At 40.2% G+C, this 16,054-nt stretch overlaps 2 protein-coding genes across 5 annotated transcripts in view; one reads left to right on the plus strand and one right to left on the minus strand.

Annotated features, from left to right (window-relative positions):
- Positions 1–7,679, minus strand: part of SLC15A5 (solute carrier family 15 member 5) — a 65,530-nt gene extending 57,851 nt beyond the window's left edge. Inside the window, exon 1 of the mRNA XM_048055420.2 lies at positions 7,541–7,679. The gene's annotated coding sequence lies outside the window, so the exon portion shown is untranslated. The remainder of the gene's footprint in view (positions 1–7,540) is intronic.
- A 25-nt stretch (positions 7,680–7,704) lies between these two features.
- MGST1 (microsomal glutathione S-transferase 1) lies at positions 7,705–15,843 on the plus strand. Of its 4 annotated transcripts, none has more exons than XM_066999182.1 (5): positions 7,705–7,838; positions 8,166–8,235; positions 10,383–10,531; positions 12,668–12,762; positions 15,232–15,843. In XM_066999182.1, exons 3-5 carry the CDS (start codon positions 10,406–10,408, stop codon positions 15,476–15,478), a joined length of 468 nt encoding a protein of 155 aa, XP_066855283.1. In that variant the 5' UTR covers positions 7,705–7,838; positions 8,166–8,235; positions 10,383–10,405; the 3' UTR covers positions 15,479–15,843. The 4 variants fall into 4 exon arrangements, with proteins under 4 accessions (XP_066855283.1, XP_047913480.1, XP_066855287.1 ...); XM_048057370.2 differs by lacking the exon at positions 7,705–7,838 and adding an exon at positions 7,888–7,969 and having other exon boundaries at positions 10,384–10,531; XM_048057523.2 differs by lacking the exon at positions 8,166–8,235 and having other exon boundaries at positions 7,708–7,838; positions 10,384–10,531.
- Positions 15,844–16,054: the final 211 nt, after the last annotated feature.

A 16,054-nucleotide genomic window follows, 5' to 3' on the forward strand; every position in this document is an offset into this window, starting at 1 on the left:
TAATACAGTTTAATTGTGGTTGGTTGGCCTGTTGGGGATAAAATGTACTGGTTCCAAGTCATTTTGCTGACTCTAAACTTGGCACAGTGCAGAGAGCTGGGGGAAGGGAGATTGCTAATAAAAATAGCTGTGCTACCTGGGAAGTCTCTGCATACTGCAAAGGTACTGCTGGGGTAGGCCCTGCAATTGCAGATAATTGATTTTTTAAAACAATGATGTTTGACTCACTGACTACACAGTTTGCCTCTTAACCCTTAAATAAGCACAATTTACACACAAATTTAAATCCCAGATGAGCATTATGTGGGCACCCAGTCCTCTCTGAACAGCAGGTACTAACTTTGCATTTATTATACAACTTCTTCCGAGTTGTGAGCTGGGGAGAGCCGAATTGCTTAAGGCAGGAATCTCTAGTCTTCATTTCCTGCAGCATGACAACAGAGACCCAAAAGCAGGGGTGCTTGTTTCCTCTTCCCACCTCTTCTGATCTGTCATTTGGACAGAATCCCACCCCACAGTCCTCCTACCAGGTAAGTGATTTGTGCCAGTGTGGAGCTGGCTACCCACAGCTCAGGACACAGGCTTAGGAGAGATGATTATTACTGATCGATACCTTGCTTACATGGAAAACTTGAATTCTTTCTTTCAGATGGTTACTCCACAAAGGTAACCACCTGTGCAGGAGTGCACCTCTCCTTGTCGGCCTTCAGCTCTTGTAAGTATCTCCAAACTGCCAGACAGAAGCAGCTCTATTAGCTACACGTGGTTCACATCACATCAGTGATATGCATACAAACATTGGGTACACAACTCCAATTTTAGATGATTCATAATGGGCAATGGGGCCTTTGAGCCTATTCACATCCATCCGTGATATGAAACCAGTTAAGATTATCAGTGACCAAAGGTTCATACCACCACGGAGCTGTTCAGCACCCTCAGGAAAAAATGAACTTGCTTCAACCAACAGTGCCTAGCACTTTTACTCTTTTACTTAAATACCTACATCTACATGAGTTTAAAAACCTCACAGTATGATTTCGGAGTGCTTTCAAAGTTGGCTTTATAACTTCACCTATTTGGCTATAGACAAGTACAGGGCAGTAAGCCCTTTCCTAACAGCCATTATTGATGAGTCTTTTTCCTGCACCAGCAACCAGCCCAGGGCTAATGAAGTGGTGGAAGCTGAAACTAGTTTCATTTTCCTCCTCATCGCAAAGGTAACTTTAAGTGCAACATATAAAACTGGTTCTCATTCAGGCACTGCTGATGTTCTTTGGTTTCAAGCCTCATCATTCTGAATTTCAGAAATGGAACAGCAGGACACTCATCCTGAGTTTAAGATCATCAGAACTGAATAGCACAATTAAATGATTTGTCTGTGCAGCACTGAGTTACGGTGTCATGCTCTGAAAGCTGGTATTAGTGCTCTGGACAATGAGGAGGAAAGTTTAGATCTGAGATAGCATTCCTATACTGTAGCTGTTATGAAGTTGATGAGACTTGCACAGTTTGGCTTTATGAATAGATAAAGGGATTTCACACTTGCAGCTGTGCTAATCACAGACACTTGAAAATTCATTTAATTCTACCCAAATACATCCTACTAACCTGGATTTTCCAACTTCCAGTCTGCTGTGTAGCAGGCACCCTAATAGCCACAGCTGACATTTGAAGAACTTAAATGCACTTAGCAAAGTTCCAGCTTGGCAATAATTATGTTCTACCCATCTAAAATGCTGTATGTAATTTAAATTTCAGATGCTAGAGGGTTCTCAATTTCTCTACCTGCAAAGTCTGTCATAGAAGTGCAAAACCGCTAATATGTCTTCCTCCCTCTCCTCAACATTAGCTTTATTTCAGCAATGTGATGCTGAAGTAATTAACTAGTCTGTGAAAGTGCGTTTTGAGATGGGATACATCACAGATTCCCTGTTACAGATTTGCCATTAACAGCAGCAAACTTTCCCATCTGTGGCTAAATCACAGCCTAGCAACAGCTCTGATAAAAAGCTGCAGCCCACATAGGAGAGAGGTAGTTGTGAGTGAAGCTGGGAATTGCTTCTTAATTTTTATGGCAGCTTAGCAAGGAAGTGCCCACAGAACAGACCTAGAAACACCACCTCACAAAGAGGAGGTAAATCAGATGGGCTTATATTTATTTCTTCACTCTGTGCAAAGAAGCCTGTGCTTTCTGGGCCCACGCAAAGTTGAGTAACACACGTGGACTAGAATAATAGAAGACTGTGGTCCTCAAGAGTTGAGAAATTCTCGACAAATTTTTTTTTTTTTTTTTTTGAGAATGAGTACAAATCTCTCTCTGGATGCTTCCTGGAAGGTTGTTATTGGTGGCTTTTTTGAAAATAAAAACAGTTAGTAAAGGCTGACAAAGAATCTGAGTGGATGATCTGATCAGGAGGAATATACGTGCAGACCTGGGAAAAGGAGGGAATCCAAAAAGAGGACTTATTATTGTTCTGCATTCATTGGGATCCTTACTTAAGTTGTGATGCAGTTTCCATTATCTGTAACATTTTTGCTTGTTCACTTCTAGGAGTCTCTTGTCTGCACAAATACCTTGGCATCTTCTGTTTATATATTTTTTATCAGCCCTGTGTCTTCTCTGTAGTTCACTTAAACTGACTGCAAGCCTCCTTGTGTCTTTGAAGTGGCAATGTAGCAAGAAACCTCCCAGCTTGGTCTCCAGCCATATAATTCTCTTGTGCCACTACAGCAGAGCAGTAGTACTACAAGAAGGAAAACTTATCCTTACTGGACTCTTCCAGTAATGATTATAAACTCAACGTCTTAAAATTCATTTTGCTTTATGTACTTTGACTCCTCTCTGGACTTTGTTCACTTTGTGAAGTGAAACTTGATAAGTCTTTCAGCTTTTATAAATATTTTTCTCTTTCTGCTACTGCTGTGCTATTTTAAAGGATCACATTTTGCTCTGCAAGCTGCATTTAATAATTCTTAACAAATAACGCTCTGTACAGGATTAGCTTAAAAGTAACTTCTATGGCATCTGCATAATCTTTTTTTATTGGCACATCTGTGCACTGTAATGATGGCGACTCTCTCATGGCCTTTACTGAAATATCTTGCTTTTCTAATAAAAAAACAATTTTACAGATCGAACAGCCTCACAGAAGCTGAGATTTAACACTCTTTTCACTCCAGTGCAGCACAGAACTTTAAATACCTCACCACATATGTCAGTCACCACCAGTCAACTGCAAAGGTGGCTCTGTGCTGCTGATGTATCATCAGAGGCAGGTCCATTGCTGCAGTCTGCACAAGCAGGAATCAAAGCAAACAGTGTTCCATGATATGCTTATAAACAGACCCACTGAAACAGTTCACGTATATGCTTGCTCTGGCTCTTCCGAGAGTCTTTGGGCATCAAGCTGTGTGGGACACCAGTCTACGGATATTTTTCATGTGTTTGAGTATTTCTTATATGTCCACATCCTAACTTTTGATCCCTGTCTTATATGGTCCTTGTAGCAACTATGCTAACTGATGGAGGGAGCAAGAAACTTCAGAGGATAACCTTACTCATTGTCTCTTTAAACAGCCATCAAATGAGCTTTGTGGGACTTTTGAATAAGGTATTAATAATGTGTAACTGAATAGGCAAACATTTGACATGACCATTCTTGTGCTTTGTGGAGATGTCTCCTTTCACCTTCCCTCGATGTTTGGTGGTTACCACCTACTGTGGGCAAATATGTTATATGCTACTGTTTTCTTCTCTAAGTGAGTGACTGTGATTCTTTAAACAACCTGAATTCCACGACTGAGAATTGTTGTCTTCCAAATAGTAGCATGAATAAAAACCTATTGAAATGAATACTTGTTCAAAAAGCAAACAGAAGAATCATAAACATGTGCAAAGCAAGTACCTGTTAAAAAGGTGAAAAGAGTTGTTTTTATTACCTAGTGGCACTGGTGAGCAGCCCTCGTTGTGAACCCTTTGAATGTAGCCAGGCTGGTTCTGTACAAACACAGAACACCTCCTTCTTTAGAGATCTCACAATGTGAAGAATATTGTTTTGTATCAAAAAACAGCATTTACCTTACGCTCGGTAAACCGGGGAACTGTAAAGACATTTTTAATGAGGCAAGAGAAATACATTTTGTTGGAACTGTTTCTGACTCATGGTTACATTGCCTCAGTTTCTGTGGACATTTTGAGCTTTTGAGTTCAGATCTTCACGACTGAATTATTAGAAGAGACACGCTGGATGTGCATGGATGCTTTGGAGTCCTAAACCCAACCAAAAGGCTGCTTATACCAGAGTAGCCTTCACTGGGTTATAACCAGTAGGAAGCATTCCTAACTGCAGAAGGATCCTTTCTTGCTGTTTTTGAAGCAGTTCCCCAGAGAAACTTGATAGCAGTTTGAGATCTGATGCAGAAGCACGTGAATCACAGTGAAATTACATAGGTGTCAACATTTGATATAGCGAAAGTGCTTTCTAACCAGAGGGTGTAGATTTTAACAGAGCAGCACAAAAACTGACTGTGGTCTGTTATACTAAACATTTTTTAACACTTTCCCTTTGGCTTTAAACAGTAATTCAGGTTTTAACTAAATATGTACTGAATCTCAGTGTTCTTGATTTGTTTTACTCTGCAAATCATCAGTTAATATAATTCAGGAGGTATTATTTACTAATTTTACAGAACAGCTGTTTGAGGAAATAACTACATTAGCAGTGGGGTGGTGAACAGACGCTTCAGGTGGGGTGAAAATGTATTGTTGGTACATTCTTTACCAGTCTAATCATGGTGAATAAATGGAGCCACAGAAGGAGACAGGATGGAACGGGGTTGATCAATACATGCTTCTCCCTCACCTTCCTTGCAGTCAAAAGAGAATGATTACACTTATCTGAACTTAGTGGGCAATATCTATTCCTTGCTGGAGGTTAAATGAAAAACTCTTGTGTTCCTACTTTTATGCTGACCCTAAATTTGTGTCTTGATTCTACTGTCTCTGGCTATATGGATAGTTCTTCAAGTCAATGGGAAAATTGTCATGAAAAAGGGTTGCTCACATGAATGAGGTTTGCAAGATCAAGCCCTTCATGATCAGTATAACCCTGGGCATCAGGCTGATATGGCATCCCTGATTTACAAGAGTAATCCTATTAGCATCAAAGGGACAATTCACATGAGTAAGGGCTGTGAGAATGGGTCCCTCAGGAGCAACTACCACCATAGTTATGTATCTAACCTCACTTAGATCACAGCAGTTTTCAAATGTTGCACAGGCACTTTGTGCTGCTACCGAACTTTAAGAGAAAATAGACCTTGAGCACAAGTTCACTTCTGCTTTACTATGGCCCCGATTTTGCACTCTATTTAGACTCCTCTTCCCCCAACTCTTAAGGAGTCAGTTTGCGAGAAATATTGGCTTCGGTTCTTGTTTCTTTTCCTTCCTTCCTTCCTCCCTTCCCTCTCCCTTTTTTTCTTTCCCCGTCTTTTTTTTTACTTTTTTTTTCTCTTTTCCTTTCTTTTTTTTTTTCTCTTTCATCCTTCTCTTCTTCCTGCCTTCTTCTCTCTCTCCTCTCCTCATAACTTCTTTCTGTACCTTCCTTATAACTAGGGGAATTCCATGGTGTTAGGAAAAAAATGTTGGCCTCGAAATTCAAAGACTGGGAATGTATAAGCTTTCTGTTTCAGAAGTGTTTGTTAAGATAACACAAGTCAATCTAAATTTGCAGAATCCATAAAACAGAAAAGAGAAATCCAAAGGAAACAGTGATTTTTGTAGAATTTCTAGCTGCATTTCTGCATCTCTTAATATCCTCCCTATATCTACTGAAAATGGCCTTTCTCCTGGCATTCTTGTATCTCCAGGTCTGGTTCTGAGAACTGCATATAAATCAGTCACCAGCTTTTCTTCTCAAGTATAATAATGTGAGTTTAGTTTAACTCTGTTTAACTTAGTAAGTTTGCCTTCTTTTTAAACCTGCTTCAGATAAAGAAGAGTATCAATCAGAAAAGCAAGAAATGATAGAAAATAAATACATTTCTATCGTAGTAGGACTAATTAGACGATGTGATTGGGATATACTATGTTTTAGGTTGTGTATAGATATTTTTGAAGATACAATTTCTGCCTTGAAGTAACAGCTAGGAGCGGCTGAAACATTTCCAGATTTCTAATAAATACATTCCCTAGGAAAGGAAATTTTGCAGATTTTCCTTTCTCTTACCTATTCACATTCATGTGACTTGTTCTGTTGACTTCAACTGAAATACTATTTACTGTGTCACTAGTGGGAACAAAGGTTGTTGAACCCAGCTCCTACGGCACTTAAAAACAGTTCCAAAGCTACAGTCCTTGCTCAACTGAGTTTTGCTGTTTCATGGTTGATATGAAGTCACAGAAGGTCTGCATACACAGGTACGTAAGTAACACGAATCATAGAAGTAGTCTCAATGAACACTGAATATATGTATGCAAGACTAGTTTTTCATAATGATGCAGCTTTAAATATGATATCCCCTTCCTCCTTTATACGTATCTACATATACTACTTCTGAAATTTTTACTGTGCGCCTGCCTACATTTGTCTACATCTTCATCGCTCTTGTTTACATAATCTGCTTAGTCACAAACATCATTCAGTTACGAGAAGTGCCCTGAAGGTTGTGCCATTTTCTCTGCAGAAGCAGAGGGAGGTTTGAACACCCCATTTCCTTCTTTCATCACGTTCTGGTGTGTTGGGAGAAGTCCTTGCCCAACAGTGAAGTTCCTTTATTGTTAGGTTTTGCAAAACAGCATGATTAACTGTAATAGCACTGATGGTTTTGCAACATAAATAGTTTTGTCTTTGGTAAAAGTTCAGATCCACCAAAATAACACAGGCGCTGAAATCACCGAGATTTTTCATAGAATCATAGAACCATAAAGGTTGGAAAAGACCTTCAAGATTATCTCACCCAACTACCAATGTCACCCACTAAACCACGTCCCTAAACACCACGTCCAACCTTTCCTTAAAGACTCCCAGGGACGGTGACTCCACCACCTCCCTGGGCAATCCTTTCCAATGCCTTACTACTCTTTCTGAGAAGAAATGTCTCTCCTAATTTCCAACCTAAACCTCCCCTGGCGCAACTTGAGGCCATTCCCTCCAGTCCTATCACTGATCATCTGGGAGAAGAGGCTGACCCCCAGCTCCCCACAACTTCCTTTCAGGCAGTTGCACAGAGGAATAAGGTCTCTCCTCTTCTCCAGACTAAACAACCCCAGTTCCCTCTGCCGCTCCTCACAGGACTTGCGTTCTATGCCCTTCACCAGCTTCACAGCCCTTCTTTTTGGTGCTTTCAGTATTTTTTCAAGCAACCTTCAAGACCACTTAGCAACTTGTGTAATCGCTGAACACAGTGCCTGATGATGAAGTCTGCCTGGGTTGCAATCTTTGCCTTCCCTCCAGGGTTTTAAAAGCCTTTAAGACCATGAGTGTTCAAACCAGAGGGCTTTCTCTTTGCTTTCTCCCATGGTTTTCTTCCAACTAACCTCCGGGAGGGCCGAGGCCTAAACCCGGCCTCAGCGGGGTCACCGAATCCCGCGGAGCCACCAGGCGAGCTCTGGGGCCCCCAGCGGACACGTCCGCCGCCGACCCCTCACTGGTGGCGGAGCACGGCCCTCAGCCCCCCGGGGGCCAAACTGCCGCCCAGCTCCGGACCCGCCTCCACCGCCGCGCCCGCTGGGGCGAGGCGAGGCGGGGCCCTGCGGCCAGCCAGGGTTCAGCGAGCGGCCGGGAGCAGCAGGGCGGCGGCGCCGGGCGCGCTCTCTTCGAGGGGACCCGGGCGAGGTGCGTGGGCGCTGCGAGATGGCGGCGCCGCGGCCGGGCGGGAGCGGAAGGTTCCCCCCGGGGCCGCCGCCTTCCGGGGCCGTGCTCGGAGAAAGGCAGCGGGGTTTGCTCGGGGATAGCCCGGGAGCGGGGTGAGGGGCTCGTTGGGTACTGGCTGGGGAGAGTGGGGAAGTCGCCTCCCTCTGAGGAGCCCTCGGGGCTGGGGGAGGTGTTGGCTGCCACCCCCTGTCCCCTAGGCTGCCCCCCCGAGCTGGGGAGGAGTTGCTCGGCCCGGGCTAAGGAGCGCCTAGGGCGTGTTGAAACTTCCCGATTTCTTTCTTTTTAAAGGGCGCAGTTTCTCTTTGGACGCTTGCAGCAGCCGAAACGTGCTTTGAATTCACAGCTGCGGACGGCACAGGTTTGCTAGGGAAGCCCCGTGACTTCAGCGTGGCCGCGGGGGTTTTGTTATGGATTGAGTTTTGAAGGCGGGTTACATTATTACAGTTTATGGAAGGGGTGGGTGTAGTGTCAGAGCTTAAGGATGAAACGGGGAAGAACACAGCATGTATTTCTGAGAAGCTGGACTTGCTATCAGCCTTTGAAAAGTAGTGTTTTAACAAATGAACGACACAAGGCCATCCCAGCTGGTATTTAGCTGATATTGCTAATTACAACTGCATAGGGAAGGCCTAGTCTGTCAGCATTGGGACAAAAATCATGTGTAATGTGAATATTAACATAGTTAGGTTCCCAGTGAGGGCAACGTGGCTGAACTATCTTCCCCTCTGTGCTTTTAAGAGCCTGTACGTGGGATCCAAACTTTGACTTCTGAATTTTGTATTCACACCACAATGTGGTATTACATTTACAGATCAGTCTGCTGATAGTTTTAGTAAGCATATGCCTTTAAACCCTGACCTGTTATACAAGGTAAGGTTTATTTTGGCTTTTCTGCTGATGAATTCTTTGTCTTCAGTGAGGTTTTGATCTTCCCTTTTTGTAGTGAAGACAAGGCCTTGAGAATTAGAATTTAGGAGAATTAGAAGAGGATAACCCTAGAAGTAGGGAAAATGGATAAATATGGTTTAGTTCCAGCAGGTGAAAAAAGAGACCTTGGTGAACAGTTTTTCATGACTTTACATAGTTCTTGGATATATTTTTAATGTGCCTTTCAAATTCAGTGGGGGAAAAATGCTCTGAAGCCACAGATTTACTTTTTTTTTTTTTTTAAACCATGCATACTTTTTGCCGTGATACTAAGTTAAAAATGACAGTGTCTATTCATTGCTGAGAAAAACCTTTGCCAGGTTGCTGGTTGTTTTCAGAACTGCTGAGCTGCAGTGGGAGTAGAAAGAGTTGCTCTGAGTTTCCCATAATCCCTAGATCCAGTGCTTGGCCCAGTGACCGAAGCACTCTTTTGTAAAGAATAAAGGAAGGAGCAAAATCCCATCCCCACATCTAGACATGTTCAGGCAAGGCTAGATTTGCATCACCGAGCAAACAGCTGCTTACCTATGTCCTGCTCACTTCGTCACCGAGGATGTACCTTCAGAACAAGAGTCTTCTGCTGTGCACAGCTAGTCCAGTTTCCCTTGTTTGGTTGTAGCTGGCAGTGACTACATGCTGAAGGCAAAATGAGTGAATGTTAGATCTGTACATAACTTTAACTTTTTAATGTTAAAATATTATAGGAAATTTTGAAGTTAGCTGTGACAAAAAAAGGTAATTTTGTTTTGGTCTCAGAATGAATGAAGTAGCTGTGAGCTAAGAAATACTAGTTATATGGATTCCTACTCACTAAATGCATGATTAAAGCAGCTGGTGAGGCAAAAGCCTCGCTCCGTGCAGAGCACAGATTGGATGTGCAAGTGGACATGCTTTTCATTTTATATGCATTCAGTCCTCAAAACTTTCTTAACTTGATGGTGTTGATAAAAGATACCGCCTCCATATGATGGTGGGTTTGGTACAGCCTCACTGGAAAGAGACTTCATTAGCTTAAACCTCCCTTGATAAAAGCATAAATAGTTCTCTGCTTTTTGTCATTACAACTTAATCTTTGCCCGTGAATCATGCTAAAAGCAATTTTTAAGAACTAGGTCTCAAAGGAAGAAAATGCATGTTTAACTCAGTTTGATCGCAAGTTATTGCTGGGTGGGAAGATATTGGCTAGTTTGAAAGCTGAAATGCAATTATAATTGTGTCATTTTACAAAAAAGGTAGGCAATACTAATTTTCCTCTTTAAACACTCTACTACATACAGTATGTCATCACACTCTTTCTATTCTGGTAATTGCTTAGGGAAATTCACTAGTTCAAATGACTTGGTCTAAAATTGGCTTTTGTTACTTGGAAAGTGTACTAGTTTCTTTGGCTAAATTTTGTTTGTGTGATTATACTAAGTATTTTGCTTGTTTAAAAAAATAATTTTAAAATAATATTTTGAAAAATATTTTTTTCAGAGAGCCAAAGTTGTGTTGTCACTGCAGTGATGCTAAAATGAGCTGTTTTGTTGTCAGAACTTTGGGCTTCTCTAATGTTAGTCTAACTTCAATATTTTTAAAGGTCATCAGTGAGAAGCGGAGAAATGGCTAAACTTACCCAGCTAATTGACAATGAAGTCTTCCGCGCCTATGCTACCTATGCAACTATTGTTCTCCTAAAAATGATGCTAATGAGTCTTATAACTGCATACTTCAGAATCACGAGAAAGGTAAGAAGTTGGGATTGTTGTCTGGTAGAAGAGCTTGGAATCTGTATTGAAATACAGAGATATCACAGGCATCTCTTTTCACCTTTCAAATACAGCTGCTTTTCTTTCTTTTTTGTTTCAACTTTCTCTTCTTTGCCTCCCCTAATGATATGCTGGATTTGGCCAGCTGGTGCTTTATTGCTATCAAATGGAGAATGTTTTTAACCTAACTGTAAGATATTTATGAGACTGTCTCTTGCAGTCGCATTTGACTTACGCTACTCTTCTAAAACATATCTATTCTTTTTAAATTAGAAGTTTTCAGAACTGTAATTTCCACTGTCTTGTGGATAATGCTGGTGTCCAGGCTACCCAATTTATAAAGAAAATAAAACATGATATGAAGCTGTGTTAAGTGAATAACCAACCAGTAGGGTCAGAGAGGGGATATGAGTTATATTTGTATGCTTCTATAACCCTTTCATCCAGTAATTTCAAAGCTTTTTACATTCCCTAATTGTTTTAGCCTTCCCATTTCACATAGATCTTAAAAAAAAAAAAAAATTTCAAAAATGAGTGGCAGGCTGAAAGTTTATGTGGATTGATGGATAGTCTGGATAAGTGTATGAAAGATCGAGTGAGGATTGCTAAATAATGTAGAAGCTAAATGATGTAATGCTAAATAATCTAGCTTAGGAGAGGGTGCCCATGGGAAGCATCACGTTGTGTTTGCAATGTTCTTGGTGATCTCTAAGTATCTGCTACTGGCCACCCTTGGAAACGCTTGGTCCTGAGATGAAAGAGCCCTGGGTTTGCCCCGTATGACTGTTCTTGTGAGATTTGCTTCTGCAAGACAGCATGTGCTTCAGAGAGTTTGTTGCAGTCCCTTAGTTGAAATGCTGCTTTTTATACCTGCTGGTTGAAAGAGAAAACAGCTCAATTATTCTGTTGTTTGTGATGTTACACAGTACCTCTGAGGTCCTAGTAGTATGGCATTTGAGCAACTGCTGATTTCAGATGGTTTTCTAGGTCTTTGGCACAGCTGAATGTTGAGTCTAGTAGACCACACACACTCACATGTTCAAAACAGAACACAGATTTCTGTGATTTCTGTGTTGTAACCTTATTTCCTTTTGCTCTAGAAGCAGGTCAGCTGTATGATCCTATATGTAGATCTAATGAAGTCCTGTATTAATGCTCATACTGTGTTGTGATCCATATGTGTGCAGATAGCAATAGGGCTTTCATTAATTTGGGGTAATTGCTTTTCTTATGATGGACAGTGATATTAAAAACAAATAAGTAAAGTTCTTTTCATTTCTTATTTAAAACAAAAAAAGTCTTTAAAAGAAAATAGACTAAAGAAGTATTAAGAGAAAATGGAGGAAAGCAGTGGAGCAAGGGAAGGTAGGGTGTTGCTGACACTGTTAATGTCTCCAGAATTTTGAGGCCAAAGATATTTAACAGCGAGGGATCAAGGCTGCCTCAGAAAGCAATCATGTACTTCTTAAAATCTAAATCCTATATAGCATGAACGGTTCACAGAATGCATGTGTTACTACATCTTGGCAAGGAGACATCTACTGCAGTCTGCATCAACTGAAGTGAATGATGTTTTCAAATGATATCTTAAAGTATTGGAGGTAATAAAGGGTCATATAGGTGGCAAAGTTTGTACCTAAAAGGAAAGGGATCAGCTTATTTGGTAATAACGAGGATGGAAGTGGATGCTATTCTTGTATAGACTTCTGAAGAAGGAAAGGATCCAAAAGGACTTTCAGATAGTTTGTCAAGAATAGTGAAAAGAGGCTTAGGCAGTACAGACACTTCTACCTTCCAGGTTATGATGTTCCTTCAGGCCACTGGCATTGCTTCAGTCATCCGCTGTGTTTGTCCATATTACAAGAAAGCATCGTTTACATGCATAAATTATGTTAATTTGTCAGCATGCATGCTACACGTGGGCTAGGTTCAAGAAATTATTATTGTATTGAATGATGTATTGTCCCCTGTGCTTTTAACTGCAGGTAGGTTATGTGGGTTTACAGGGGCATTAGTAGAGAGCATATCTTTGTATGAAGCTACTTTGGCTAGAAGCAGCATCCTTGCATCTAACGTCTCTTGTATGGTTTTTTTGTTTTTTTTTTTTTGAAATAGGCATTTGTGAACCCAGAAGATACAGCATCATATGGTAAAGGCGAGAGTGCCAAAAAGTACCTGCGGACTGATGCAGATGTTGAACGTGTACGCAGGTAATGCATGGGAGTCTTTCAAAAGCTACTTTAAGTAGCAAAATCAGCCTAAATCAAAGAACTAATTTCATCACATTCTCTTTGGCAAACCCATGCCTTTTTTGTGTTGCTATTTCTAGTAATCTTTTATGTTAATTTGTCCAAATGAACAAACTATTCCACATTCAAATGGTCAGCATGCATACTACAAATAATGTCATTGGCTATAATAGCACACTCTTGGATAATATCCTGAGTGGATGGGAAAAGTGGTGAGAAGATTGTAAAACATGATTGTACATTGATTTAGTATGAATCAGTGTATATTAAGTATAAATCAGCTTTCAATATATTTCAGTAATAGTTGCATCTTTTACTAAAGTGTAAAGGAAATAACAGGGGGAAGAGGAATGAAATTGTATTAACATTATGGAACTCCAGAGTTGTAATGAGGGTGTGATTTGGCAAATTATACTGAGTGGGAGTCCAAGCTTGTGTTCTTTTTGCTGGATTGAATTGGGGTTACTGCCTGATGTATCAGTTGTACAGGGAAGTTGACCAGCCTTCTGGAAGGATGCTATTAATAGTATGGCAGTGTGCAACCTGCAGTGTATGTATTTTGTTTTGCAAGATTCATGGCAGAATGTAAAGTTTAGTTCAGTGGGCTAAATGTTGCAGCTTATTTAATTTTATTTAGCTATTGGCAAAAATTTTCTGATATCAGAATTGTAAGATTAGAGATGCTGTTTGATATACCTGTACTAACAAGGCACAGGAACCTTTAGTATTCTTAATGCTTTCCATATCATTATTCCTTAATGAAGCTTGTAGTTTATTTGCTATATTCAAGTTTTATACCAAAAACTTCAATGTGAATGAACTGTTCTCATTAAAACACCATTAGGGAAGATCTAGAAAATAAATATCAACTTTGATTTCAGAACAGTAGATTCTTGCAAGTGTAGATGATTGTAGTTCCATGAAGGCTAGTATATTTCTGTATATCTCTTTTGGATTAAAATCTCAGAAAGGATGGTCTCAGTGGGCTGTAAAGATATACTGAACTTTCCTTTTCTTCCCTTCTGTCATTCAGGGAGTTGTTGTTTAATTTGTTGGTTGCTACATAAAACTGGGCACTTCTTGTTGAAGAGTAATTCCTTTCTGTTTGTGATTTGTAAGAGGACAGCTAAATTGCTACCAGCTTTAGGACCAAGTGCCCTTTTAATTCAAATAAGTATGTTAGGAAAATGACAGTCACCTCACAGTCTCAGCTACACAGATAGGGTTTTTACAAGACGGTATTCTCAAAGCCTGCGCTGCTGTTTTGCAGTGTTTGAGACTTCCCCAGTACTAGTAAGTCAGCTTGTCTCTAGTTACTCCATTGGTGTTAGAGCATCCATTTTTTTTTCTCCTGACAATGGTTCTTAATGGATGTTTATTTTCTGTTCCAAGCTTCAAGGCAACAGAGAATGTTGGATAGATTTATCATGGCTTCTCTTCTATATAAGTGACTGGAATTTGTTATGTTTATGGGTATGGAAAACATTACTTTTTCACTGTACTTTTTTGGGGAAAAAACAAAAGCAAAAAACATTTCTGGAGGATATGTTTTCTTGTAATGATACATGAGTTCAAAAAGCAGCTGCAAAACGGCACCATGTTCTGTTTCTAGTTGGCAGTGAAATTTGACATAATTAGTAAGGCTTACAAGTTGTTTCAATCAGCAAATTTGGCTGGAATTACAGTTTATCTGAAGAAGTAAAGGGAGCAGGGAAGGTTTAGGAAGAGCTGTGTAAGGGTTCAAGATCTGGAGATCATTCTCAACACATTCTTAGTAAATTATATTATGGTTTCAAAATTTCAAACACTTTTCCACTTAGCACTATTTTAGTGCTTACTAGTGAAGAAAATGAACCAAGAGTGTAATTGTCAGACATGTTAGGTGCTAAAAAATAACATTCTTCAAGATGATTGAGGCTCGTGAAGCTGGATAGAATGTTTGATATATAGGGTATTTCATATTTTCTTTATGGAGACTACAAACTAAGTTGATAGGGTTGGAGTAGATCATGAAGGTCTACTAATGAAGTCTAATAGTTGCGGTTACTGTCATCCAGTTTAATTGATGTTCGTTTGTGAGAGGGTACAGGAGAATTCCAGCTGTTGTCGTCTTCCTTTTGTTTCATTCTTGCACGCCATGGTGCCCTCACATACTTCATGTAAGTCCCTTATATTACCAAGATCCTAGAGAAAAAATAAGGCATTTCATGTAGAAGATCAGAAGCATAAAAGTATGGGGGTGCAGCAAGAGAGACCAGAGCGATGTCAGGTGAACATACGTTCAAGTCAGGGCCTCACTGTAGAGAAAGCCAGCAGTAGTGTTAGGGCCTTAACAATACCACACTTTGAAGATGCTGAAAAATAATAAGACTTGAAGTGATTTACTCAACAAAATGTAACACTATAAAACAACTTTGCTTTTCTTCCCAGAGGCCACCTGAATGACCTTGAAAACATTGTCCCATTTCTCGGCATTGGACTGCTGTATGCTCTTAGTGGCCCCGATCTGTCCACAGCCTTGCTGCATTTTAGGATCTTCGTTGGGGCTAGGATCACTCACACTTTTGCATATTTGATCCCTCTTCCCCAGCCTGCCAGAGGTTTGTCTTGGGTAGTTGGGTATGCTGTTACCATCTCAATGGCATACAAAGTGCTGAAGACGGCGTTGTACCTGTAACTGAGTCATAGCTTCTGTGTATCATTTGACATTCCATGCAAAGTTTCCAGTGGTGTGTGTTGATGTCTTGAATGAGCCATCATAAGTTTTACAGGGTGACTGGAATTAATTTTTTAACAGAGGCTTTTCATTTCTGGTTAGAAATATTTCTTTTTGAAGAAAAAAGTCCCTCTCTCTGCATTCCCTATTCGTGGGCTGCATTGCCAAAATGTTAGATTGAATGTTCTCTTTGCTATTTGTCAAGTGCTTATAATTCTAAACATACGATGATGCTGTATTGATAGCATGTGTGGTAATTTTCTACAGATGCACTATTTTTGGCTATAGCTCTGAAGTCTAAATAAATAAAGATAAGACGAAAAAAAGTGTGTTTGAATTTTTGTTTTCATTTTGACTCTTCTAACTGCAGCCAGCAGATAGAATGTCACTATGTATCAGAAAGAGATTTCCAATCATACAGTTCTTTGAAGAATGCTTACCTTAATAATAAGATGTAGCCAGTAATGCTAGGTTTGTTGTAAAAAATCTTTGATGAAATTGTTGTTTGTGGAATCCACTTTGGGATTAAAAAATGCA

The sequence above is a fragment of the Anser cygnoides genome, chromosome 1 (assembly GCF_040182565.1).
Source record: "Anser cygnoides isolate HZ-2024a breed goose chromosome 1, Taihu_goose_T2T_genome, whole genome shotgun sequence".
Taxonomy (NCBI): Eukaryota; Metazoa; Chordata; class Aves; order Anseriformes; family Anatidae; genus Anser; species Anser cygnoides.

Excerpts from the sequence above, each read along its gene's own strand:
- MGST1 (XM_066999182.1), top strand. The coding sequence starts at position 10,406 with ATGGCTAAACTTACCCAGCTAATTGACAATGAAGTCTTCCGCGCCTAT. Across the intron at positions 10,532-12,667 it reads ACTTCAGAATCACGAGAAAG|GCATTTGTGAACCCAGAAGA; the intron begins GTAAGAAGTTGG and ends TTTTTGAAATAG. Across the intron at positions 12,763-15,231 it reads GATGTTGAACGTGTACGCAG|AGGCCACCTGAATGACCTTG; the intron begins GTAATGCATGGG and ends TTTTCTTCCCAG.